Source organism: Gobio gobio (assembly GCF_949357685.1).
Source record: "Gobio gobio genome assembly, chromosome: 1".
Classification (NCBI taxonomy): Eukaryota; Metazoa; Chordata; class Actinopteri; order Cypriniformes; family Gobionidae; genus Gobio; species Gobio gobio.
In genome coordinates this window covers 11,895,462-11,922,397 of record NC_137097.1, presented here as the reverse complement: position 1 = coordinate 11,922,397, position 26,936 = coordinate 11,895,462, and the positions used below count along the sequence as shown (strand labels likewise).

The following is a 26,936-nucleotide window of genomic DNA, read 5'->3' as shown; positions in this document are numbered from 1 at the left end:
GACTAAAGATATTCGTTAATGTATGTTTTTGATACAAGTGAGATTTAACACCTCGTCTTCTTTAAAAAGCCAGGTCTGTAGAACCAAATCACAAGTCCCCTCCTCTAAAAATTCAACTATTGAATACATTCTGCAAGAAGCAAGAAAAATCATTATAAATGGAAAAGAAGCTGATTATATTTACCAATCGCTTCATCACATCATACAACAACCTATTACCTTTGATTATAATTTATGGAGCAATGACAGAAAAATCACACTCTTGTCTTCTGTAATCATCTTTATTGCATGATTTGTGAGTTCTGATGTTGGAATCCATTTACTTGTGTTGTTTTTTTGGTTGTACATGTAGGCTCCAATCAAAAATGATGTGCATGGACTGTGGAACAGTGGGTACGGTTTACTGTACACACGGCAAAACACTCTTTCTTCCTTGTCTGCCACTTGAAGAATCTCACAGCATCGGCCCCCACTGAGGATATATGCACAGTCTCTGGCCTTTGTAGAGATTTTCTGTTCATTTGTTTTGTTTGGAGTTTTTTTCTGTTTGCTCATCTCTTCCAGTCTCTTAGAAACCTGAATCAGTGGGTGTCTGCCAGAACGCACCATCTTCTTCAGTGACTGCAGGTAGTTTTCAAACATGAAGGCACTACAATTTTCCAGACAACCAAAGTTTTCTGCATCACTTGCTATGTGCAACATGGTATGGGTGTTGTACACAAGGAACTCCTGTCCATAGATTGTCCTACCTTTTTCCACAAAGTATTGCAGAAGTTCATTGGCATATTTGGAATGTTCCTGCACAAGACTTGGACATACTAGGATTGCCATGGCCACATTGAAAGAAAGGAAGTGTAAGTACACGTCATCTGGCAGTATTCCCTTTAACACAATCTTCCCTGTGTATAAAAGGAACTGACGAAACTCGGTTGCTTTCCATCTGTCCAGCTCCTCAAGACCCCTAGGCTTTCGCACAAATGCAGATGGTATGCAGTCCTGAAGAGACAGCAGTCTTGCACTAATTTCTTTGTTTTGGCTGGCCGAAACCCTCACAGCTCTGTCTCCTCTGGTCCAGATGAGCAGGAGCCTTTTCATTACACCGAGACAAGCCTGGTGCATGTAATCAATGGGAAAGCACCTCACCATGTCTATGGGGAGGTGAGACACAGGTGTGTTCCCATGGTGATGCTGAAATTGTGATTGATTTCTGAATGCTTCATCTGTCCGGAGTATGAGGTCAGCAGTCTCTTGGTATGTGACTCTGTTTAACCACACACCTTTTTGCTCACATCGGTCACAGCCAAAGTACCCGGAATACTGTTTGATATTTTTTACTAATGCACGAGCTGGAGCATCACACACAAAGCACCTCAGATTGACTTTTATTTTTCTTCCCATGAAGGAAATCCCGTCATTCATCAGATGGCCCAGGTCCCTTAATGTGTCTTCCAAAAAATGAAGATCTGTTGGACGACTTGCACCACATGTCAGAGCTGTGGGGAAAATGGTAACAGGATCCAGCATGACTGCGCAAAGGACTGGCCACATAGATGTTTTGGAGCTTTTGTACAGTGGCAATCCATCAACGTTCAGGGATAAATCAACAGAGTGTAGTTTAACTACTTCATCAAGTGGGTAACTTTCTAATGTTTCTTGTAGTTTCTGTTTAAGTGGAAAGTAAACGTATTCCATTCCAGATGTTTGCTGCGTGTCAAGTTGCCGGGGAGTGTGCAAAAGTGTCCGGGCAGTTGAGGGTAATTCACTGTGTCCATGCCTTTTTAACATTTTAAGAAGGTTGTCAAGTGCATTTTGTTTTATTTGGTACTCTATGGCCCAAGCGGACAGCTCTTCTGCCAGTGACATGTCCTTACTGTCGTCGTCTTCAAGGTAAAAGGCCAAGGATTCATTTAAGCTGTTAATTACCTCCCATGTTGTTTCTATTGGTTGTTCTCTTGCATTTTTATAGTGCAAATGGTGTTCAGTGTCAGATGCATATTCCCCACAATTCTGCTCCATATCAACTGACAGTACACCGGCAGCACCTTCTGATTGTTCTTCAAGTGGAAGATCAAGTGATTGTACTTCAACGGCTGGATTAGTGTCCAGGTGAGATGGCGATCTGGACAATGCCTGCCTTGCGGTTCTCCAAGCATGCACATATTTCCTGTGTAACTCTCTCTTTTCAGAGCTCATTCTAGGAGAGTAGCATTTATTTAATTTAGATGTAATTTGTACACCATTTTGATACCAAATATGAGCTTTCAAGTCAGTGAAATTAATGTCAAGCTTATTTTTCTAAAATATATAGGGACCACCGATTAACAGATTTTATTTAATTATTAGTTTTTTTTATGTTTGGTCCTTTGTGATCTTTCTACACTAAAAACAAATCCTACTAGAAAGAACATGGTAATGTACATTTGTAAATATCTTACCTTGTAGTGTTGAAGGCGAAATGAAAGAACTAGTGGATAAAAACTGCAACACATCAATGTGAATGGCTTGTTATTTTTAGGCACTTGCGATCGATATTAATTGGTAAAAAGTTACTTTGCTATATATTGAACAATTCACATGAAATTAAATTGCAAATATATATAAAAACAATCTAGTTATCAAGTGGGAAGGTTTGTTTACATTATGGAGAACACATGTACAGTAAGTGAAACTAAGGAAATGACTTGCCTTGAAATAAAAGAAAATACTCAGAACAGGCAGCAATGGCGGATGATCTAAAATTAAAGAAATCAAGGATGTTTGTTTGCAGACAAGGAAAAGAGAAATTATCTGTTTAGTGACTATATGAATATTTCAGTATCAGATATTACATGAGTCTGAATTGATAGATGTGCTGGAGAACTTTTAAATGCCATTAAATAGAAGATTTCAAAAAATATGTCTGATTGTTAGTCAAACATATACTTACAAATCCAAAGATGATCAGTGCTAGGGCTCTTAAAAGAGCCTTTGGGTTGTAGTTAGCTGCTGTTGACACAAGGAAAGGGGAGAAAAAATCGTAACATGAATATGAGTGAGATATATCTGTATGTTTTAAAATGCATTGTTTTCAACAATATGTGATTAAACAGGATGACTGCTTGATATACTGCTTGCTTACTTACAATAATGAGATGGTAATTGATACTGGAAAAGAGAAGAGAATTAATTTGATGGTATATATTCAAAAGTTAATAAAAGGCTTTTGTCTAAAACAATGCTTAGTAGCCTACAATATGTGTACAATAATAATATAGCATAACTATATCCAGAAATCAATTGCAATAGTACATTGGGATTCGTTTGTTGTTGTTACAGCATTGTTAGTGCTGAGAATGTTTTACGTGAATATTTATTTATTTATTTATGCATCAAAAACGTTCATCAGTGGTTGGATGTCAAGAAGGGACACGAGCGACTGGATGAGCGAGACCACGTGATTTGCCTGTCCGGCGTGGTTTTTCTTGATTTTTGGGTTTCTACCATTCAGTCTATGGTTTTCTACCAAGGATATTGGTGTGTAATACAATTGGGAGTTTGCACAGGGCGTTTATTTTGAATTTGACAATGTTTTTTTTTTTTTTTACTTTTATTTTGTATTTACGGTGCGGCTTGGACGCGGAATCCATCAAAAATAGACTAGGCGCCTATCCTTAGCGAAGCAGCACAGAGAGCCGCTTCTGAAACGCACACAAGCATTGACCAGAATGGGCGCGATCAGCTTCGGTAGCCGTGTCGCAGCCGCAAACGTGTGCAGCGTTATTTTTTACAGTCTATGATTGAAGCGCGCGTCCGAGTGAAGACTGCGCGAGGACATTGTATCCGCGCAACTGATAGTAGTGGAAACAAGCTCAGCAGCTTGATTCAAAAATTCGAACGTAACGGTATAACACCGTTGCCATGAAAAACAGAGCGTTGCTATGGACGCAGTTCTGTTCACTCTGGCAATATAATCGTTTTTAAATCAATAAACTCCTTTTTAAATCAATATTTTGAGTCAAATTATTAACTTATTTGGTAGGTAGACATTTAATAAGCGCTTCGCGTCCGGGTCCCGATCAGCTTGTCGGGGTTGTATTCGCTATAACCTCCCTTACTTTAATGGTACTGACAAGTGGACGGTAAAAAAAAAGAAAATCATTATGTGTAACAGTAATGGTACATTTTATGTGAACAGTAATGGTATATTTACTGGAAAAGACACAATTTTATAAGAGGTGTATATGTTCATCAGGTGAAAGTGGCATTTATTTATCTCTAGCAAAGACTAACTTAGGGATCTTATTTGACTCTCATTCATCTTTACCCTGGCCTGTATAACGTTAGTTGACTGTATTAGCCTATATCTTAGTATTTTACTTTCTTCAATGTTAAATACCATTTACTTAATGGGCTCATACGTTTTAAAAGTACTTTACCTTAAAAAAATAAATAACAATACTTTACCTCTGAAAAACTAGCAGTATAGGATGTCCGGATGTCCAGTTGTCTAGTCTAGAAAACCGTCTCTGCGCGCGGCAGTCATTGACCCCACCTTATATAGGCCATGCCAGCTGGCAGGTTGCGCGTGCTTGGCACGCGAGTAAGAATGTAAATTGTGACCGTAGGCTTTAGTTTTCAGTAGGCAGTAGGTTTCAGCATTGACAACTCGCATATATAATATCTCGTGTTTGTATACATTTTATGAGCTTGCGTTAAGCTTGTCAAACATTTATTTATACCGAAATAATTTTTAAAACGTTAAGCGAAATTAATTTTCCTAATTAAAAATTAACATTTGAACATTGTTGTGGGAGATTATGGAAAGAAAAAATAAATATAGATGATATAATAAAATGAATATAATGTATTCAGTAATGCGAGTCGCCAGTGCTGAAAGAACAGCAGCCCACATGCTGCACGCGACGCATTTACACTACGACGCGTGGCAGTAGCCTATTAAGTGTTTTTGTTTTTGATTTTGCAAGTTAAGAGGAAAGCATAGTCTACGATATGCAGGGATTAAAGGTAGCATGTCCAGATTATTTGTCTGCTATATTTGCTCCTCATCTATTAAATCTAGGCAATTTGTTAAACATCGATTAACATTAAGAGAGCTACAATTAGAAATAGCAAATACGTTTTTTTACTTATATTTTATTTACTTGTCTACTATTATAATTATACATAGGTCATATTTGACACAATTAGCTCATAAACACAATGACCTTTTTTAACCTAATTAATGTGACTTAACTTTTGATCTTGCATCGTGCAACTAAACTGCATATGCTGCACTCTAGTTGCGTGTAGCCTACATTTGATACACTGTCTCAACTGTAGCCTACCCCCCTGACCACCTCGAACATTTCTCTTGATTTTACAATGATCTTGCATGACACAGTCATATAATAGTTTTCAGAGCACAGATTAAGGTTAACGAAAATGTAAGTTAACTTTAACAGTCCTGTAAGAATGAGATGCTATTCAATGTGGAAGGGCCGTGAAGTGAAACTTACCTTAGAAAAAAAACTTTAGACGATATCTTCGTACTGGAGAAGCGCATGTATTTTGCACATTATGATGATCATTATTGTCATTATTAATTTAATTTCCGATCATTATTTTACAGGTGTTCGTTTAAAGATGTCCTCATTTGGCTGATTTGGAAGGACCAAGTGTCAGCATTACAAGAAAGACACAGATTGGTGAAAGATGAATGACACACGAGTGTTTTACTCCAAAATAGTTTATTCCCCCCCTCTCTCTTTTATTGGTCCTGCTTCTAAAACTATTTGCAGAGTTATTTATTTTTTAATGCTGTAAAAATCTTTGTTCTGTTATTCCTATTTTAATAAAACTTTTAAAGCCTGTTTGTGTTGCATTGTTGTATTTAGTCATTACTTTATGACAAAGTTGTGTGGACGTCGTGGTAAAGTTCCGTTTTCTTATAATCTTGGATAACGTTCCAGAAACGTTGTGGGCACGTCCTCAAAAGACGTCGCTAGTTTATCCCATGAGAACGTTGTAGAGACGTGGTCAACTGGTCACCAGATGACTTTCTAGAAAATTGCGTACAGTATTATCCTAGTGATGTATGCCATTTGGATATATGGGAAAGGTAGCCTACTTAATTCATTAAAGATTTTATTAAGTTATCTGGTGACCAGTTGACCACGTCTCTACAACATTTTACATGGGATAAACTAGCGACGTCTTTTGAGGACGTGCCCACGACGTTTCTGGAACATTAGTCAAGATTCTAAAAAATGGAACTTTACCACGACGTCCTCACAACGTTCCCTGTGGGATAAACTTGCGACGTCTTTTGAGGACGTGCCCACGACGTTTCTGGAACGTTAGTCAAGATTCTAAAAAATGGAACTTTACCACGACGTCCTCACAACGTTGTCATAAAGTAACGTCACGCTGACCAAATGACAACTAACTGACGATGTCGTCACAACGTACTGTGTTAGCTGGGATAGCACCTAGACCCGAGTTATCATGAAAAAAGCCAGGAAATTTCTGTTTTGATAGTATGGGACCTTTAAAAGTTAGTTAGTCATCTAATTTGGTCACATGTGGTCTTTGATCAGCCAGAGAGAACCCCATCAAACCCTGATCTCACCCCATTGTGTCCCAGTTGCAGCCAGAATTCAATTAAAGGTTTATCCGCGTCTTTCAGGACTGCCACTGGAACGCCACCTCCAGACCTCAACTCACTCCTAAAAGTATATGTTCCCTCCCACCAGCTGTGGCCACTGAATGAGCGACGCCTCGGCTCTGTGACCTCTATTCAGATATGAATATTCTATTCTATATCATAATCCACATATCAATGCCCATTTCAATCTCCAATGACATTGTGGAATATGAGCTAAATCTTCCATAGTACAACATGTTAGCTAAACAGAGAGCGCTTCTGAGGGTGAGAAATAATCCCTTATAGACAACAAATGTAAAGCTGATCAGTCACATTTCATGCTTTGCTTTATGCAAAACAGATTTTGTTAGATACTGTTATCTAGTATAATTTAGTGACATCAATTAATGGTTTTCAAATCAGAAGTAGATTTTGGGTTTAATGTCACAAGTAATTATAAAAGGCTATTACTGAATTATTTTTCCTAAAATTAATGTGTTGTAATAATGAATGGAAGTCGGATCTTCACAGATTCACTTGAAGCAGCATTAGTGTTTGTCTGGTCATGTGATCTTGACATGTCTGCCCACATGAGGCGACCCACTCCATGTTCAATAATGACACTTTAATTATGAGACCCATATGACATTCTTCAAAAATATCATTCAATTCTGTAGAGATGGAGATTTTAATAATAATCAAATGACTGAGTTCAGCTTTGAGAATGAGACCAACCTGTTTGTTCCTCAGTTTCTTCATGTTTCACTCTCAATGTTTCTTCAATCTTCACGTCTTCTCTCTCCTCTTTAATAAACGCCATGAGACGTGGATCTCAGTCACTTCCTAGTAGTTTTTCTTTGTGTTTGAAAACTCTGTCCTGTTTAAGAGGAGAATAATTAACAGAAACAAATCCACACAAAATCTCTGATTGTGTCTCAATCAGCTCTAGTTCAGTAACTACTCGGTTAATGGACCTAAATGACCTGATGAGACAAAAACACTCCAAACTAACACAACAAATTAATAAAAGAATGCAAATTATACAGACCCTTAATATATTAGTCAGTTTAACTATTTAATGATTTGTAGAAAGCGAGATAGAAAATTGATCGGTTCAATTGACTCGGAGAGTCTAAAGCTCCGGTTCTCTCGTCACTCAGAGACTGAACTCATGTTTGAACTGATTCATGATAAAGAGAGAAATGAGCCGCTCCTTCTGTTACTCATGAGTTTATTCTGTTACTTTACTCACACAACGCTGATAAATGTTAGATAAATCACTGAATCATTTGTTGTGAATCAATCGGTTCAATTGACTCGGAGAGTCTAAAGCTCCGGTTCTCTCTCCAGAGACTGAACTCATGTTTGAACTGATTCACGATAAAGAGAGAAATGAGCCGCTCCTTCTGTTACTCATGAGTTTATTCTGTTACTTTACTCATTCAACACTGATAAATGTTAGATAAATCACTGAATCATTTGTTGTGAATCAATCGGTTCATTTGACTCGGAGAGTCTAAAGCTCCGGTTCTCTCTCCAGAGACTGAACTCATGTTTGAACTGATTCACGATAAAGAGAGAAATGAGCCGCTCCTTCTGTTACTCATGAGTTTATTCTGTTACTTTACTCACACAACGCTGATAAAAGTTAGATAAAGCAATGCAATGTTACATTTAATAATATATCATTCATCCTGCTTAGCTTTAAACACTTAAAACACAAACCTTTCATCACCAGAATCACATGCAGGAGCGCGGCGCGGCCTTATGACGTCACACATCAAGACCAAAATAAAAGTCCCCTTTCACACCGATGTGTCTAAAATCACAAAAGTGCAGAGAAATGTACATAGAAAATATATATTAATAAGAAAAGATTAAGAAAAGATGACAAAATTCAGAGTTGAATGTTTTATTGAAATGCATTTAAAAACACAATGGTAAGTTAATAATACAGTTCACATTGAGAGATTAAAAAAAATATTAATTTACTCTAAATCAAGACAGTGGGCTACCCGACTTAAATTTTTGCTTTTTGTATATATACAATATAGAAAACATTCATTATAAATTAAATGAGGAAATACCATAACTTCACAAGCAAATAACTGGGTTTCTGTGGGTCCTTAAGCCATAAAAAGTCATAAAAAGTATAACAAACTTAAATGATCGCTTTAATAGGCCTTGAATTTGTGTCTGTAAAAACAGAGGCGCTGTGGTCTGGATATATGCAGATATCTGGAGTTTGAGAGAGTAGAGAGACAGAGCAGTTTAGATTCAACACTCAAACTAAAGCTTTTTTCTGAAGGCTTATGTCTACTTTATCATGTTTATCGTCATTTATTAGTTTATGGCTTTAAACTCGGAAAAGTGACTCTAATAAATGGGGAAATTGATCCAAATAATGTCAATAACTGTTGAAAGATTATTAGGATTTCATGAAAATAAATTCTGATACAAGGACAATCATATTTTTAGACATTATACACCTATTTTCAAGTTTTTAACTTAGATGAACTTTATATGTCCACATTTTAAAATCAGAAAAAAAGCATTTCTATGCATTTCAATACTGACACATATCCCAGATAGCATGCAATCATTGAAACAATGTTGAGGCAGTGTTGTTGTGTAAATGCCAATTACATTAAATATCCTTCTTAATATATTTAAGAAAGGGGGGGGGGGGGGGAGATAGGACAAAAGCATTACAATCTTTAAAAATAAAACTAGTTTGAGAAGTCTGATGTCATTATGACTACAGGTGGTCCAGTGGTTCAGGTTTTAGAAATCTTGCATCAGCCGACTGCCTCTTTTCCTTTGGGTACTCTGAAATCTGAAAAAGAAAGCATGATGTTACTTAACAACAAGTTCATTCAGTCGTCATACAGTCAAATTCAAGAATGTTAATAGACTAATCACAATATGATTCACTCAAAAAAAGTTGCTCAACACAAAATATTAAAACTGTGATTATAGTACCGTTAAATTCTGTAGCTGCGCTCCCCCTTTGTGCATTCACACTGGCAGCGTTTGTCTCGCGCAGCTGAACCGTGGCTCGTGGATTGCAAATACAGACGAATATTGTCCATCATGTCACATTTTCCGGTCTTCTCCTCCGAACCCTGTCTGTCTCTTGCTTTGATTTATGATGGGCAGCATATATCTGCTGCAAATGCGACTGTAAACATGTTCCCCTCTGTCTCATACACACATGCATATAACATGTTGTATATAAGTAGTTCACATGATAAATGTAACATTAAAGTGAAGATATGCTTCTAGTTTTAATCATTTAAACAGGCTTTTGAAGTTTGGGCAAAAACTTCTGGCAGTGTTGTGTTTTTGTGTATTTTATTTTATTTTTTCACAGCGCTGGATGTCATATAGTGATCGTGAAACACATGGGACACTTCACTACATGATTTCATGGTGAAATTTGTTACTTTCCATATTAATCAGGTCAGTTTTGATCAAGAACAATCCACTGTGGCTTTAATTCAGCGTGAGCAGCGTGGCAAAAATAGACTCGGCGCCGAAACGATCGCGGCACTGCTGCTTCTGCTCTGCTCCTGCGCGGCCGCTCCGCCTCTGCGTGCGGTGTGAATGCTTTAATCTGTTAACATGGGCGCCGGAAAAAATACGCGCTGCATAAGCCCTGCTAACGTGTGCAGTGTGAAACCGGCCTTAGAGTGCGCATCGATCTGCACTTCGAATTCTGACCGGAAATAGTAGACCATCCGGGAATCTTTGGAATACTCTTTTCAGCATACTATGATTTGGGACATACTAATTCTTTTTTGAATACTTTTTAGTACGGACAGTATGAGAATTGGGACACAGCGTGAATTCATGTTTGAACTGATTCATAATAAAGAGCAAAATGAGATGCTCCTTCTGTCACTCATGAGTTTATTCTGTTACTTTACTCACACAACGCTGATAAATGTTAGATAAAGCAATGCAGTGTTACATTTAATAATACATCATTCATGCTGTGTGACTTTAATCTGTTTCTATCACTGTTTAAGATGAGAATAGTAACAGAAAGAAAAATAAATACAATCAAAATCCCTGAGAGTCTCAGTCAGCTCTAGTTCAGTAGTTCAGTCTCTGGTCAGAGAGTCAGAGAGAGTTAATGGACTTAAATCATCTGATTCGACTAAAAACACTCAAAACTAAATCTCTGAGAGTCTCAATCAGCTCTAGTTCAGTTGTTCAGTCTCTGGTCAGAGAGTCAGAGAGAGTTAATGGACTTAAATCATCTGATTAGACTAAAAACACTCAAAATTAACACTACAAATGAATAAAAGAATTCAAATTGTACAGACCCTTGATAAATCGAGATAGAAAAAGAAATGGAGTGCTCCGAATCACTGAATCATTTGTTGTGAATCATTTGATTCAATTGACTCAGAGAGTCTAAAGCTCCGGTTCTCTCTCCAGAGACTGAACTCATGTTTGAACTGATTCTCGATAAAGAGAGAAATGAGCCGCTCCTTCTGTTACTCATGAGTTTATTCTGTTACTTTACTCACACAACGCTGATAAATGTTAGATAAATCACTGAATCATTTGTTGTGAATCAATCGGTTCAATTGACTCGGAGAGTCTAAAGCTCCGGTTTTCTCTCCAGAGACTGAACTCATGTTTGAACTGATTCACGATAAAGAGAGAAATGAGCCGCTCCTTCTGTTACTCATGAGTTTATTCTGTTACTTTACTCACACAACGCTGATAAATGTTAGATAAATCACTGAATCATTTGTTGTGAATCAATCGGTTCAATTGACTCGGAGAGTCTAAAGCTCCGGTTCTCTCTCCAGAGACTGAACTCATGTTTGAACTGATTCACGATAAAGAGAGAAATGAGCCCCTCCTTTACTCATGAGTTTATTCTGTTATTTTATTCACACAACTTCAATAGATAAAACAATGCAGTGTTACATTTAATAATACATCATTCATTATGCGTTTCTTTAAACTGTTTTTTTGCTTGAAACGCTTAAAACACAAACTTACCTTCAGAGTCACAACCATAGGGTCACAACAGATGCAGGAGCGCGGCACAGCCTTATGACGTCATACATTAAACCAAAATAAAAGTCCCCTTCACTTGTGAGTCTATTATCATGCATAGGCATTAAAAACGTGTGCAAAGAAATTTACAAGGAAAAAATATATTAACACAATATAAGAAAAGAATACAAAATTCAGAGGTGAATGTAATAGTGAAACAAAATGGTAAGTTAACAACCCTGCTGAAAAAAACAATAGAAACCATCACAGAATTTGTAATGGTTTTAATGGTTATATAGGGAACTGTATTGGTTTTAAAGGAAACTGTAATGGTCCTAGTGGGTCTCTGTTGGTAATTTGCTTTCTTCTATTGGTGGCATGTGTTGTCTATTGGATACCATTAAGGACCAATAGAACACCTTTGGCAAGATTTAGGTTACATGTTGGTATCTACTGGACACCAGTATAAACAATTAGGACTCCAATAAATGTAGTTGTTTCTTTGGTTTGATTATAATGATTTAATGATGTACACATAATGTATAGGCTAGATGCAGAATTATTATTATTTTTTTGTTTACAATTATTACAGCACAAAATAGACTTAAAAACGACACACAAATAAACTAACTCTTTGCTCATTGTTTCAGTTGTTTTATAATGTTATGGTATTAAACTTATTCTTATGTAATATGTGTAGATATTATAGCCTACAGAAATTGTTCCTTCATGGGTAGTGGGCCAGCCAAAATACTGTTTTTGTCCCTTTCTCCTTGTAACCGCATGGGAGACGTTGATGTAACTTTGTTTTAAAAAGTGGGTGGGACAGTTGTGTGCATTCGTGCGTGCACAAAAATAACATTACCATATCAGAAATCAATTTCAATAGTATACTGAATTTTATTTTATTTTAACGGAACGAATAGAGTCTCTGCAATGGTTAGAGGAGCCACCACCACTGATAACAGCGGGAAATAATAACAAAAACATTCCAGTGTAAGATCGCCTCTTCTGCTAGTCAGCTAGAGATGTTTCATTTTTCTTTTATACATCTGCAAAAGTATTGAGGACAATATCGACCCTGGCAAAGAGTTGTGGGCACATGTCAACTGCAAATTATGCCTATGAGGTACTTTTTTTTTTTTTTTTGACATTCTGATAATCCTATTTAATCTTGATTGTAATTATCGCTTTTATCTACATAGTTCACCTAAATTCATGTTTATAATGTTATTTACATACCTGTGTGATTAATGTTTGTCATTTCCCCCTTTTTTGAGTTATATTTTTGTCTCAACGTGGAAATGAGAGCACGTGTTCAGTGTATGGATATTTATTTTACAGAGAAAATCAAGGGCAGTTCACTCAAAGTGTTTGTCTGCTGTTTAAGGTAAGTTTTCTGTTTTATACTATTTTCTTGTTTTCTTTACTCAGTTTATGTTTCAGTCTCCTCTACCCTTTTGCAACTGCATGGGAGAAAGAATAAGGGCAATTCACTTATAAAAGGCTGCTTGCTTTTGGGTTCTATCGGGAGGAAATTAATGCCTGCTGCCCTGTGTCTAATTGTTCAACGCAACTTTTGATGTTTTCTAATTGGTGTCACTAACCCCAGCTATATCTACATGACTGCACATCAGTTCTGATTGGTGTTGTGACCCACTGGTGGGGGGGGGGGGGTGGGGGGGATATACAACCGGACAGGCACACAGAAGCAGGTCCATCCATCCATCTTCATCCGCTTATCCGGGGCCGGGTCACGGGGGCAGCAGTCTAAGCAGAGATGCCCAGACTTCCCTCTCCCTAGACACTTCCTCTAGCTCTTCCGGGGGGACACCGAGGCGTTCCAAGGCCAGCCGGGAGACATAGTCCCTCCAGCGTGTCCTTGGTCTTCCCCGGGGCCTCCTCCCGGTTGGACATGCCCGAAACACCTTCCCAGGAAGGCGTTCAGGAGGCATCCGGAACAGATGCCCGAGCCACCTCAGCTGACCCCTCTCGATGTGGAGGAGCAGCGGCTCTACTCCGAGTTCCTCCCGAGTGACTGAGCTTCTCACCCTATCTCTAAGGGAGCGCCCAGCCACCCTGCGGAGAAAGCTCATTTCGGCCGCCTGTATCCGGGATCTTGTCCTTTCGGTCATGACCCAAAGCTCATGACCATAGGTGAGAGTAGGAACGTAGATTGACTGGTAAATCGAGAGCTTCGCCTTACGGCTTAGCTCTTTCTTCACCACGACAGACCGGTACATCGACCGCATTACTGCAGAAGCTGCACCGATCCGTCTGTCAATCTCCCGTTCCATCCTCCCCTCACTCGTGAACAAGACCCCTAGATACTTGAACTCCTCCACTTGGGGCAGGAACTCTCCACCAACCTGAAGTGGGCAAGCCACCCTTTTCCGACTGAGGACCATGGCCTCGGATTTGGAGGTGCTGATCCCCATCCCAGCCGCTTCACACTCGGCTGCAAACCGTCCCAGTGCATGCTGAAGGTCCTGGTTAGAAGGGGCCAACACGACAACATCATCCGCAAAGAACAGAGACGAAACCGTGTGGTCCCCAAACCTGACACCCTCCGGCCCTTGGCTGCGCCTAGAAATTCTGTCCATAAAAATTATGAACAGACAAAGGGCAGCCCTGCCGGAGTCCAACATGCACCGGGAACAAGTCTGACTTGCTGCCGGCAATGCGGACCAAACTTCTGCTTCGGTCATAAAGGGACCGGACAGCCCTCAGCAAAGGACCCCGGACCCCATATTCCCCCAGCACCCTCCACAGGACGCCGCGAGGGACACAGTCGAATGCCTTCTCCAAATCCACAAAACAAATGTGGACTGGTTGGGCAAACTCCCATGAACCCTCTAGCACCCTGTAGAGGGTATAGAGCTGGTCCAGTGTTCCACGACCAGGACGAAAACCACACTGTTCCTCCTGAATCCGAGGTTCCACTATCGGCCGAATTCTCCTCTCCAGTACCCTGGCATAGACTTTCCCGGGGAGGCTGAGAAGTGTGATCCCCCTATAGTTGGAACACACCCTCCGGTCCCCCTTCTTAAAAAGAGGGACCACCACCCCGGTCTGCCATCCCAGAGGCACTGTCACCGACCGCCACGCGATGCAGCAGAGGCGTGTCAGCCAAGACAGCCCCACAACATCCAGAGACTTGAGGTACTCAGGGCGGATCTCATCCACCCCCGGTGCCTTGCCACAGAGGAGTTTCTTGACCACCTCGGTGACTTCAGCTTGGGTGATGGAGTCCTCCTATGAGCCCCCAGCCTCTGCTTCCTCAATGGAAGACGTGACGGCGGGATTGAGGAGATCCTCAAAGTATTCCTTCCACCATCCGACAACATCCCCAGTTGAGGTCAACAGCCGCCCATCGCCACTGTTAACAGCGTTGGTAGGGCACTGCTTCCCCCTCCTGAGGCGCCGGACGGTTTGCCAGAATCTCTTCGAGGCCAGCCGATAGTCCTTTTCCATGGCCTCACCGAACTCCTCCCAGGCCCGAGTTTTTGCCTCCACAACCACCCGGGCTGCAGTCCGTTTAGCCTGCCGGTACCTGTCAGCTGCCTCAGGAGTCCCACAAGCCAGCCAGGCCCGATAGGACTCCTTCTTCAGCTTGACGGCATCCCTTACTTCCGGTGTCCACCACCGGGTTCGGGGATTGCCGCCTCGACAGGCACCGGAGACCTTGCGTCCACAGCTCCGAGCAGCCGCTTTGACAATGGAGGTGGAGAACATGGTCCACTCGGACTCAATATCTCCAGCCTCCCTCGGGATCCGGTCGAAGCTCTGCCGGAGGCAGGAGTTGAAGATCTCTCTGACAGGAGACTCGGCCAAACGTTCCCAGCAGACCCTCACAGTACGTTTGGGTCTACCGAGTCTATCCAGCTTCCTCCCCCGCCATCGGATCCAACTCACCACCAGGTGGTGATCAGTTGACAGCTCCGCCCCTCTCCTCACCCGAGTGTCCAAGACATACGGCCGCAGGTCAGATGAAACGACCACAAAGTCGATCATTGACCTACGACCTAGGGTGTCCTGGTGCCATGTGCACTGATGGACACCCTTATGCTTGAACATAGTGTTCGCTATGGACAAACTGTAACTAGCACAGAAGTCCAATAACTGAACACCACTCGGGTTCAGATCAGGGGGGCCGGCCCGTTCCTCCCAATCACGCCCCTCCAGGTTTCACTGTCATTGCCCACGTGGGCGTTGAAGTCCCCCAGTAGAACGACGGAGTCCCCAGTCGGAGCACTCTCCAGCAGCCCTCCCAGGGACACCAAGAAGGTCGGGTACTCTGCACTGCTGTTTGGCCCGTAGGCACACACAACCGTGAGAGACCTATCCCCGAGCCGAAGCCGCAGGGAAACGACCCTCTCGTTCACCGGGGTAAACTCCAACACATGGTGGCAGAGCTGGGGGGCTATAAGCAAACCCACACCAGCCCGCCGCCTCTCACCATGGGCAACTCCAGAGTGGTGAAGAGTCCATCCCCTCTCGCGGAGTGTGGTTCCAGAGCCCAAGCCGTGTGTGGAGGTGATTCCGACTATCTCTAGTCGGAACCTCTCAACCTCACGCACAATCTCAGGCTCTTTCCCCGCCAGCGAGGTGACATTCCATGTCCCAAGAGCCAGTTTCCGTGTCCAGGGATCGGGTCGTCTAGGCCCCCGCCTTCGACTGCTGCCCGATTCGCTTTGCACCGGCCCCTTACGGTCCCTCCCGTGAGTGGTGGGCCCACGGGAAGGTGTCCCCACGTCGCTCCTTTGGGCTGAGCCCGGCCGGACCCCGTGGGGGAAGGCCCGGCCACCAGGCGCTCGCATACGAGCCCCAACCCCAGGCCTGGCTCCAGGGTTGGGCCCCGGCTGCGCCATACCGGGCGACGTCACGGTCCTCCTTTTTTTGGTCATCATAAGGGTTTTTGAACAGAAGCAGGTCAATTTGAATAATACAGTTTGTGCACTACAACCTCATCTGGTATACACACGTGAGAGGCACAGACGGCAGCCTGTTCTTCCTGTGTAACAATGTGCACGCTTCCATTGTCAAGTAGCGTGGTATTGTCACATTTGACAGCATTTTGAACCCTTGGGTACTTGTTCAAATCAGAACAGAACCGTAACACTTCTTCTTTCAGCTTTTATTTGGATGAGAAGTAAGGAATTGATCTAAACAGAAGAAACTTGGTAAAAATCTGATTAGCCACGCCTTTTGTTCCTTTCACCAAAGTCAGGAGTTTGCCATTTGCGTTCTCGAAAGGAAATGCAGAATGTGCCCACAATGGGCCCCACAACTTGACTGACTTGGCAAAATGACTGAGAAGGTGAATGTTAAATGTCATCTGTGACTCGCCATAGAAGATCTGAAACTTGAATATGAAATCAAATAACAAGCAGTGTTGGGCAAGCTACTCTGAAACTGTAGCTTTGCAAGCTACAAGCTACTTGTAAGTTAAACTAGTTAAGTTACATTCAAGCTACCCTTTTGAAAAAGTAGTTAGCTACACTACAAGTTACTATCAAAAAGTAGCTAGTTACATTGAAACTACTTTATTTATTTATTTATTTATTTATTTTTTACAATGACATTGTAACAAATAAATTGTTAATAAAGAATGTTATACTATTTGGGGTTTGCAAGCAACATAATGCAATGTAATTATGATTACAAATAGTGTGGGGTGAATTCAGGTTTAGGTTTATTGAGATACTTTTCCCCCAGTTATTTCAATGGCAAAAACTGTCAAAATCATTTAATTTTGTAAACTATCCTAACGTGCAAAATGGCTACAAATTAGACTAAAGAAGACATACATGAACCGCGTGTATTCAACCCATTTTTGAGCTACAACAATACATTTCTGTCAGATTAACTGGGAGCTCAATCTCAGAAAAGAACATGACAAATAACAAATTTTAAAAAAACTTTAAATACAGCTTTTCAATTTTTTTAGTGTGTGTGTGTGCCGTGGGTGTGTGCCGTGGGTGTGTGTGTGAGTGTGCATCGGTGAGAAAGAGAGAGATGGCTGTACTTCAGTCAAGCAATAATTTCTATACTAAATTTACCCTTTACAAAATAGTTCAAAAATGCCTGATTTAATGTGATTAATCTTTGTTGATTAATTTAACACTTAATTATAAACATTTGCGGTAATTTCCTGCTTCAAAAAACCCAAACTTGCGAGAGTGATTAAAATTATGAGCAATACCCGCGCCAAAATTCAGATCCTGTATGGTATCGATTTAAAGGTCCCGTTCTTCGTGTTTTTTTGAAGCTTTGATTGTGTTTACAGTGTGCAATATAACACGTGTTCATGTTTTGCGTGTAAAAAAACACAGTATTTTTCACACAATTTACTTATCTTTATACCGCTGTTTTCACTGTCCTATAAACGGGCTGAGGAGTTCCTTGTTCTATGAAGTCCCTCCTTCAGAAATACGTAACGAGTTCTGATTGTGCCAGCGGTTCCCGTGTTGTGATTTGACCGCAGCTTAGCGCACATTGCACGGTTCCTGTGTTGTGATTCGACAGCAGCTTAGCGCACGTTGCACGGAAAGGTCACGCCTCTTAACAAGGAGATGTATGCGCTCAATGATCTCTACAGCGTTCCTGTGAAAGCCAAACAAAGGTGATTTGACTTCGGGATGAAAATAACAGCGTCTCGACGACATGGCGACAAACACACTCAAACGCAACACTTCCTCTTCTCCACGCAACACTTCCTCTTCTCCATGTGGGAGAGCAACAAGACCACGCCCCCTTTTTCACATATTCTTGTGGGCGGAGGTTAGTCTGTTCTACTGACGTAATTAAAGCAGGCTGTACTAGGATGTAAATCAAACCGGCCGTTCGCTGTAGGCTTTGAAAGGGAACTTCTGTTAAATAAAATATCTCGCTTGGCATTGAACTTTGAGCTTTATAATTTTACAGGTATTATTTATGCTCTAACAGCAACATTACACACTAACAAAAGTTTGAACAATGGGATCACGAAGAACGGGACCTTTAATATCTGTACTTCGGTATTAGATTGTGGTACCGAGCCATCCCTAATCCCAAATTCCGGGAGTCTCCCGCAAATTGATAGCTGCTCCCTGATGCCCACAAATTAGTTAAAATCTCCCGGAATCTAGAGCGTGCGAGCAAGAGCATGCATGCAAGACAGATACTGTGCTCCGAACCGGCACGTGCGCACGGCTGAGAGGGAGCAAGAGTCAGTTATGTTTTAAGTGAAGGTAAAGACTTGAGAAAGAAAATGCATGTGTAACAGCGTAATGGATCTGTGCATCAGGTCTTACAGTGACAGCAGCCTAATATACCTGCAACCAAATTATGAGATCATATTAAAAATATCTAAATGGCAGATTCTACCCATTATTTCTATGTCAAAATTGTGGCCAATGAAAATGCTAAGTAACTTTGGAAAACCACTAGCCACAGTGGCTAGTGAACAAAAAGGTTAATGTCAAGCCCTGATACCAGAGTTAAAGAGATGTGTTTTAGTCTAAATGTTAAACTGACAGAGTGTGTCTGCTTCCTGAACAAGGCTAGGAACATTAATTTGTATTGTATAAAGCACTAGTGAATAAGTGCAAATAATTAGCAATGCTAATTCCTTTAGCAGTATTTTACTGTAAATGTAGAACATATGTTTTATACTGTATTTTCAAAAAACAGTAACCAACTGTAAATTATTTACAGTTTTCAATGGTACATTTTTAACAGTGTACAGTGAGCATGTCTAAAACATTCATTCAAAAGAGTTTGAATAACTCTCTGGGGTATGATGTTTCAGAGATATTTTTATTCAATACTTTAATATACTGCTTATACAGCCGAGCGTCTGTTTGTACAAGAATAAAGTTTAACATACAAGCCTACACTATCAATGAAGTGGCATCTACATTTTTAATCAGTTTAATTTTGATAAATCAGTTTAATTTTCGACCACATGAAAAGAGGTTTTACTGTTATTAAAATATAGGTTTTAGAATAAACACAAAACACACGTAATCGCTGTCATGCGGTTAATCCGGCTAATCATGGAACAGCTGCACAATTTGGACCAAATGTTTAACCGGCATGCACTGCTTTAAGTCAGCCGCTGATTGGTCTGCGTATCGCTGCATGAAGTCGAACAAGCCTTATGTGTTAACCCTCAGAGCCCGACGGCATCGCCCACGACGTCACACGGCACCTCCGATAAATATCTATATTATTTCATGAAACTTTTATCGATTTTCTTACCGTTTTTTCCAGCAGGAAGCTAACGAGCTAGCCATCACGGGGGTGTCTTTGGTGTCTTTGTAGCCTTTACAGAAGGTTTTCTATCCAGCCTGGAACATGTGCATCTTTTTGGAGTTGTTCAGCAATAAATCAAAACGCTTACATCCAAGATATAATAATAATAATAATAATAATAAATTTTATTTGTACTGCACTTTACATTTGGAACAAATCTCAAAGTGCTACAGTTAAGATCATTTAAGAAGGATAAAATACTAATAGATTGAATGGTTAAAAGTCATAAGTTCTCCTAAAAAGAAATGTTTTTAGTCCTTTTTTAAAAGTCTCAGTAGTTTGATGTGCCCTCAGATGGTCGGGGAGGGCATTCCAAATCCGAGGAGCGGCAGAACAGAAAGCCCGATCACCCATAGTGCTGAGCTTTGTCTTGGGGAGAAGGAGGCGGTTTGAATTTGTTGATCGAGTTGTAGTTGAAGGTGTGAGTAGTTCTTTCAGATAGGGGGGGGCATTTCCATAGATGCACTGGTGGGTTAGAAGGGAGACCTTATAGTCAATCCTGGCGGTAACAGGAAGCCAGTGAAGTGAATGGAGAATGGGTGTGATGTGATCGTATTTTCGAACTCTCATCAGGATCCTAGCAGCATATCCATATATCCACTTGATGTCCATAATTTATAAATTTTCCGTCATTTTTGCCGCTAGCGCGATGCTAGCTGCCATTTTGGATGAGGGTTTGACCAATGACAGGCTGATCCGTCATCCACGTTGGTGTGCGTCATTACGCATGAACCACAGCTCTGTTATTGTGGAGAGAGAGAGAGACGCACGGCTAGTGTTGAGGATTGAGAGAGAGAGACGCGCTGCAGTTTTTAGTACTTTTGTGGAGAAAGTTTGAGGAAAAAGTTTGAGGAGAAAGTTTGAGGAGAAGTTCCTGATAGGAACTGTTTTGAGGCTTGGCACCAGTAAATATCCAAAATCCAAAGAGGCCAAAAGCGCCTGGACTTTTTTTGGAAAAATGTAAATAGTTTTGGTTCTGTATAAGTTATCATGTTTATTCCTGAGTTCCAGGACTCTAAAGACTTGAACAAACTGTTTTCCAGAGGAAATATGCTTAGCTTTTATTTATTTGTGTGTGTTTTCAATAAATATTTGAGTGATTCAATTTCCGTTTTATGTTTTCATTTGTCTTTATGGTCCCATAACTTATTTTACACAACAGGGTTGATGTTTTACAAGCTTTTTTAGTAAATAACACCAGGCGGAAAATTGATTGTAAAAATACCCTTAGGTCTTAAAGGGTTAATCCGTGCCTGCACATGAGGACAAGGGAATCAAATGACAACAGAGCATATGGCAGGATTACATGACAAAACCAGGACACACTGACAGTTCAGATCAGCTGTTATTGGTCAAATAAGCACAGACAGAAACAGATACAGGAGAACTGAGAGCTCTTTAATTATATAAATGATGAGAGAATACAGGACAGTCTCTGACTCGATACGATACAGTGACCTATAGAAACACTTCTATAAACAACAACAACAATATTACACAGAACTCCTGGATAATATTTATATTGTTTTTTTAGGGATAGTTCACCCAAAACTGTCCACTGACTTCCAATGTAAGGACAAAAAAATCTCAAAATATTGTATTTTATGCTCCACAGAAGAAAGTTATTCAGCTTTTGATCGACATGAAGGCAAGTCAATTATTTAAATTTTTGAGTGAACTATCTTTTTAATAGTGTGAATAGTGATTATTAGAAACATGTACATGCATTATGAACAGCAGCTGACCAGCAGGAATATGACATTAAACTATTGATGCTGTGCATCTGTCAGTCTAGCTGAAGGAGGAGCTGAAGTGAGAATAAAGTCTGCAGAACTGATGCTGAACGCACTCGTTTCTGGGAGATCCTGCAGACTGTTTGGCCTGTTTTACTGTGGGGAACATTGTTACTACAGCATTTCCCCCCGACTGCAATGCAGACGCTCTTTATGAAGGCAAACGTTTGCTCCTCTCCATGGTATGATGAATTACTGCTGCAAAAGAAAGCTAGCAGAGCATCAGCGTTAAGTGTACATCAATACATGGTTTATCTCTAATAAAGCTAGATCCCATAGAAAGGAAGTGTGTGTGCGATGAAAGGCATTGAGTTGATTTATTCAGTGCAGCTCTATTTCAGCTGTTTAAACTGAACTGCAGGCGGTCCGTGAATGAGACGCAGGCTTCTGCACTGAAACACAGCAGGCAAACGTGCCACTACTGTCTCGTGAGTGTTCGTCCCGGCTGTGTGTCGAATTCTGACGTCTGTCAGTTCTACAACAGCAGTGAACAGACTTCATTAAACCACCAACATCAGGCCTCATGAACAAATACAAGATACAGTCAGCCAGTGGGTTCAGAAACATGAGGCATTCAGAAAAAAAGAAAACTTTAACAAATAATAAACTGTAGGAGAACTTGGGAAAAATCTCTGTAATAAAACCCAGGATTACATAGGGGAGAATGAGAAATGTGTAAGTCAGCAGCACCAGGAACAAACTGCCCAAAATTAATTTGCGCTTAAGAGGAGTAAGAGATATTGCGTGTGAAAGACCGCGACAAGTGCCAACAAAACACAGAATGACTATCGGGTAGGGGATCAAAGAGGCGATCGATCGGGGCAGATCATTAAACAGCCAATAGGAGTTTACGTCTGCAAAGATCAGAGGAACAAACCAGATGATCACAGAAATAGCATAGCAGACTTTCAGTGAATGATGAGATTTGTACCAGATAGGATGAGAAACCAGAACATATCGTTCAACAGCAACACATGCCATAAAATACAGACCCACAATCAAACTATAAAAATATGCACCAAAAAGTTCAGGTGACCATTTTAACCATTCATATGTCCTTATTAATGTACAAATGATCTGAATGAGATCTGAAAGAATCAAATGAATAACAAAAACTGGAGCAGAGCGATGAGATTTGATGAGAACACACAACGCAAACAGAGTTAAGATCATGATTGGAATCTCAACGACTGAAATCATCCAGACAAATATTGTTTGTGCAAGCACACTTTTCCTGAAAAATTCATCCATCTCCCACATCTCAGGTGTTGGTCCACTGTGATTATTTCCTCCATTTGATCCGTTGATACTGGCGTTGTGTTCTGCCATTGTTTCACCAGATCTTGACAGGCAGCACTAAATAACAAACCAGTCATTAGTTAAAAACAACAACACTTCCTATTGTAAAAATATATTTTTCAGCATAATGTGTTTACTGTGTGATTGTTGAAATAGTTTCCTCAGTTTGCTTTCCATTTTCTTAAGAGGAGATCTGTGTAATGTTAAAATTATTCAAATACATTACATGTGTAACAATTGGGTAATATAATAAAAATCAGTGGTGGATAAAGTACTCGAAAGACACACTTGAGTAAAAGTTTAGACATCTCGCCAGAAAATCCCTTTGCTAGAAGTTAAAGTCACTGTTTAGAACATTACCTGAGTAAAAGCTTTAAAGGATGTGATTATTTATTGTTCTTAAGTATGAAAAGTATTGTTTTCATATTAAACGTACTTAAGTATTGAAAGTAAAAGTACAAGTAAATGAAAAATACTAGGGGTGTAACAATACACTCACGTCACGATTCGGTCGCGATGCTAAACTCACAGTACGATATTTATCACGATATTTTGAACAAAAGTCAAAATGAACAATATATATTTTTGTATTATAACTTTATCATTATTTAAGTAATATTACGTTGGCTTGAAAAAGCTGATCTAAGATATAAATTTAGGAAGCAAAAAAAAAGAGAAAGAGAAATTGTGCGGCTTATTGAGGAGAGGTGTGATATTAATTTTATAAGCGCGCTTTGCATTGCGACAATCTTTGACGAGTCGTAGCTCTGAGACAGGATTTCGTAGAAACTCGTGGGTTACCACATTTGAAGAGGCTGACAGGCCCTGTAAGAACATACCTCATAATGGGGTGCAAGTTTTCCCACATTTTGACCCCATAGGGGTGAATATTCAGCATAACTGCAAGTGTACAGTGGTTTATTAAACAAGGAATAAATATTGAAGAACTTGCGTTACTGACGGTAGTTTGTGTGTTTCGTCTGCAGGTCAAAGCAGAAGGTTTGTGGAGCGGCTCACAGACTGACAGATGTTTCACACATTTACACAGATGTGTTGGAAGAGCTCTTCATTCACTGCATACACTGTAAAAACACACATTTTAAAGGTTGTGGATCTGATGTAGGTTTACAGACAAAAACTATTTGATCCAACGTGTGAAACTGTGATGACATGGAAAGGACACAATTAACTAACAATGATAGTTTGAGTGAAAAAACAGTCTAACTTTCAAAACTGGTTCTGCTCAACCACGACGACTGAAATAAACTAAAAAAAAAAGTAAACCTTTGTTCATACCCTCAGTAAAATAAGAAACCCACGAATGATCGACACGAGAAAACACAAATGCTTTGATCTTCCTAAAATATTGATTCTCTGCTGTTTTTCAAGCCTTTTTTTCTTTAAGAAATGGAAATCTGTGTTTTTTCCATTGGCTGCTGCTTTACTGAAATCACACACAATGTTAATTAAAAGGAAACTAGATTAAGTACAAATGATCACATGATACCAGAGGCTGAAATACAAAGATAGTTGACAATATAAACTCACGGATGAGATGATCTCACAATCTTACCCAGAATCATAATAAACATCAAACTACAAGACAGATGATGATGTTTATGAGCTGATCATATCATTATCAAATTAATCTCAAGAATATAAAATCAACTCCTTTTTAATTTCTTCTACACCGTTCCACATAAACAAGCACTAGAGAGTCAACAAGCTGAACAACATGTGCTGAGGTTTGACGGAAGGCTGAACAAAATGACACAATAATTCACAGCAGAGACGACATGATCTTACCGGGAATCAGACTGAAGACGCTGCTCCTCAGAAGATGATGGTGTTTATGAGCTGCTCAGTGCTCTTTTATAGCCTGAATTAACTACAGAAACATCGAGCAAAGATGCATTACACATCATTTACACTTAATGCACACTTAATTGCATCAGCAAACAGCAAACAAAACCAAACATCCAAACAGAAAACACTTAAAGAGCCTCAAGTGTCATAGAAAGGAAAATGTGAACAGCCAGAAATACAGTGATATAATACTGAGATCATACTGTAAGTTTATCGGATTATGATTATGAAGTGAGAGCAAAATAAAGACAAAATGGCTCCTTGTTTATTTGCAGTTTGATCCAGACACTGATGTTTGTGAAGCACCACATCGATCCATCAGTAAACTTGGGTTAGTTTGATTCTGCACTCACTTTAATAATGTTCTGCCTCTGATTATAATTATTTAATAAATATAATATAATTATTATGATTATAATACACTTGATGTAGTGATGAATGTAAAGTATACCGACTGTATCCACACATTTCTGTTAAAGACTAACAGATCATTACAACATGTGCGTTCCAAATGTTAAATCATGTGTTAATATTGGTGAAAACCTAATTCATGTTCAAATATGGACCTGACTTTCACAGTACGGCACATTTGAAGAATAATCAAACAGCATCTTAGCTTAATTGTAAATCATGACAGTAATGAACAGTGTTGCCACAGTTACTTTGAAAAAGTAACTTAGTTACTTTACAGATTACTTGATTTTAAAAGTAACTAAGTTACTTTACAGATTACTTGATTTTTAAAGTAACTAAGTTAGATTACAAGTTACTTTATTAGTTACATTCATCAGTTGCCGACAACACCTCTGCAGCCTCAACATAAAAATGACAACCGTTTTTGCCAACACTAAACATAAAACATGTTACACTACACTAAACATAAAAACACTAAACATAAAACCCTAAACATGTTAATGAAAAGGTACAAATTACTTTGTGTTTTTATTAAATACATTTATGAAAAACAATTTATATTTAATTTTTAATTTATATTTATATATGAATGTAAATAATTATATGGGCCTACACAAATAATATAAAATTACAAGATTTATATTTTATTGTAAACGTAATGTGCAGCTCTGTAAAGGGACAACAAATATATGATCGTTCCGTGAGAACAATATATTTTTTAATAATCTTTAAGTGCACAAAACTATGAAAATATATGAAACGCTTCAAAACAGAGCGGCAACAAAGCGCTTATGCGCATCCCGGGTGCAGAATGATGCGCTTAAAGCAACATGGAGTCAGAGGGCGCAGTGCAGCGCGAGTGCACATTGAAAAGTTCACGGCATAAAGAGAAGATGAGCGTTGAGCCCACATATCCTAGTCTACTATGTAGCCTATCGGTCCAAACATTCACTGATTATTTGTTTCTTCACAGTTTTTAATTCTGGTTATTGTGCGTGTGATGCTAATTAATAGTCCTTGTGTTGTCACCTGAGTTTACATTTCACTGCCAGTTGTATATTGTGTATATAACTGTGTATGTGACAAATAAAACTCTTGAATCTTGAGTAGCGAGCACAACATCTTTCAGAAACCGCAAGATAAACTCCAGGAAGATAAATTATTTTATCAACATATCAAGTATTATAACGGGAATATATCATATGGAGTGAGCTTTACCGTGCTGCTGCTGACTGGAACCGAACGACGCGCAGTTTGAATGCTGAATGGAGAATGATTGACAGCTACAGCGGAGGAAAGACATTCAGCTATGGAATGGCTTTAGATGACTTTGTAGCCTACTAGCAAATAATAATATACTAATAATGATTGCTGAAGGATAATGTGACAATATATATTTCTGATGATTATTTAATTATCACGACATGCCTAATCTGAGCAATTGACTGCCTGTCTTGAGTTTTGTCGACAGACGGAGCGGCCACCTCGTAATTCTTTATGCAGGAAAAACCCTGCTGAGACTAAACAAGAAAGCAAAAATATATATTTTTACTAAGGAAAATTACAAAAAAGTAACTCACTGTGACTTGGATAAATTACTTTAATCTGATTACTGGTTTGGAAAT

At 39.7% G+C, this 26,936-nt stretch overlaps 1 protein-coding gene and 1 long non-coding RNA gene across 2 annotated transcripts in view; both read right to left on the bottom strand.

Annotated features, from left to right (window-relative positions):
- LOC307131184 overlaps window positions 1-26,936 on the bottom strand; it is a 403,239-nt gene that overhangs the window by 34,145 nt on the left and 342,158 nt on the right. The window lies entirely within an intron of this gene.
- The window catches only part of LOC307131170 (uncharacterized protein), a 129,203-nt gene that overhangs the window by 3,442 nt on the left and 98,825 nt on the right, over window positions 1-26,936 (bottom strand). The window contains exon 2 of the mRNA XM_079824673.1: window positions 52-130. Coding sequence (XP_079680799.1) covers window positions 52-130 — 79 coding nt within the window. The remainder of the gene's footprint in view (window positions 1-51; window positions 131-26,936) is intronic.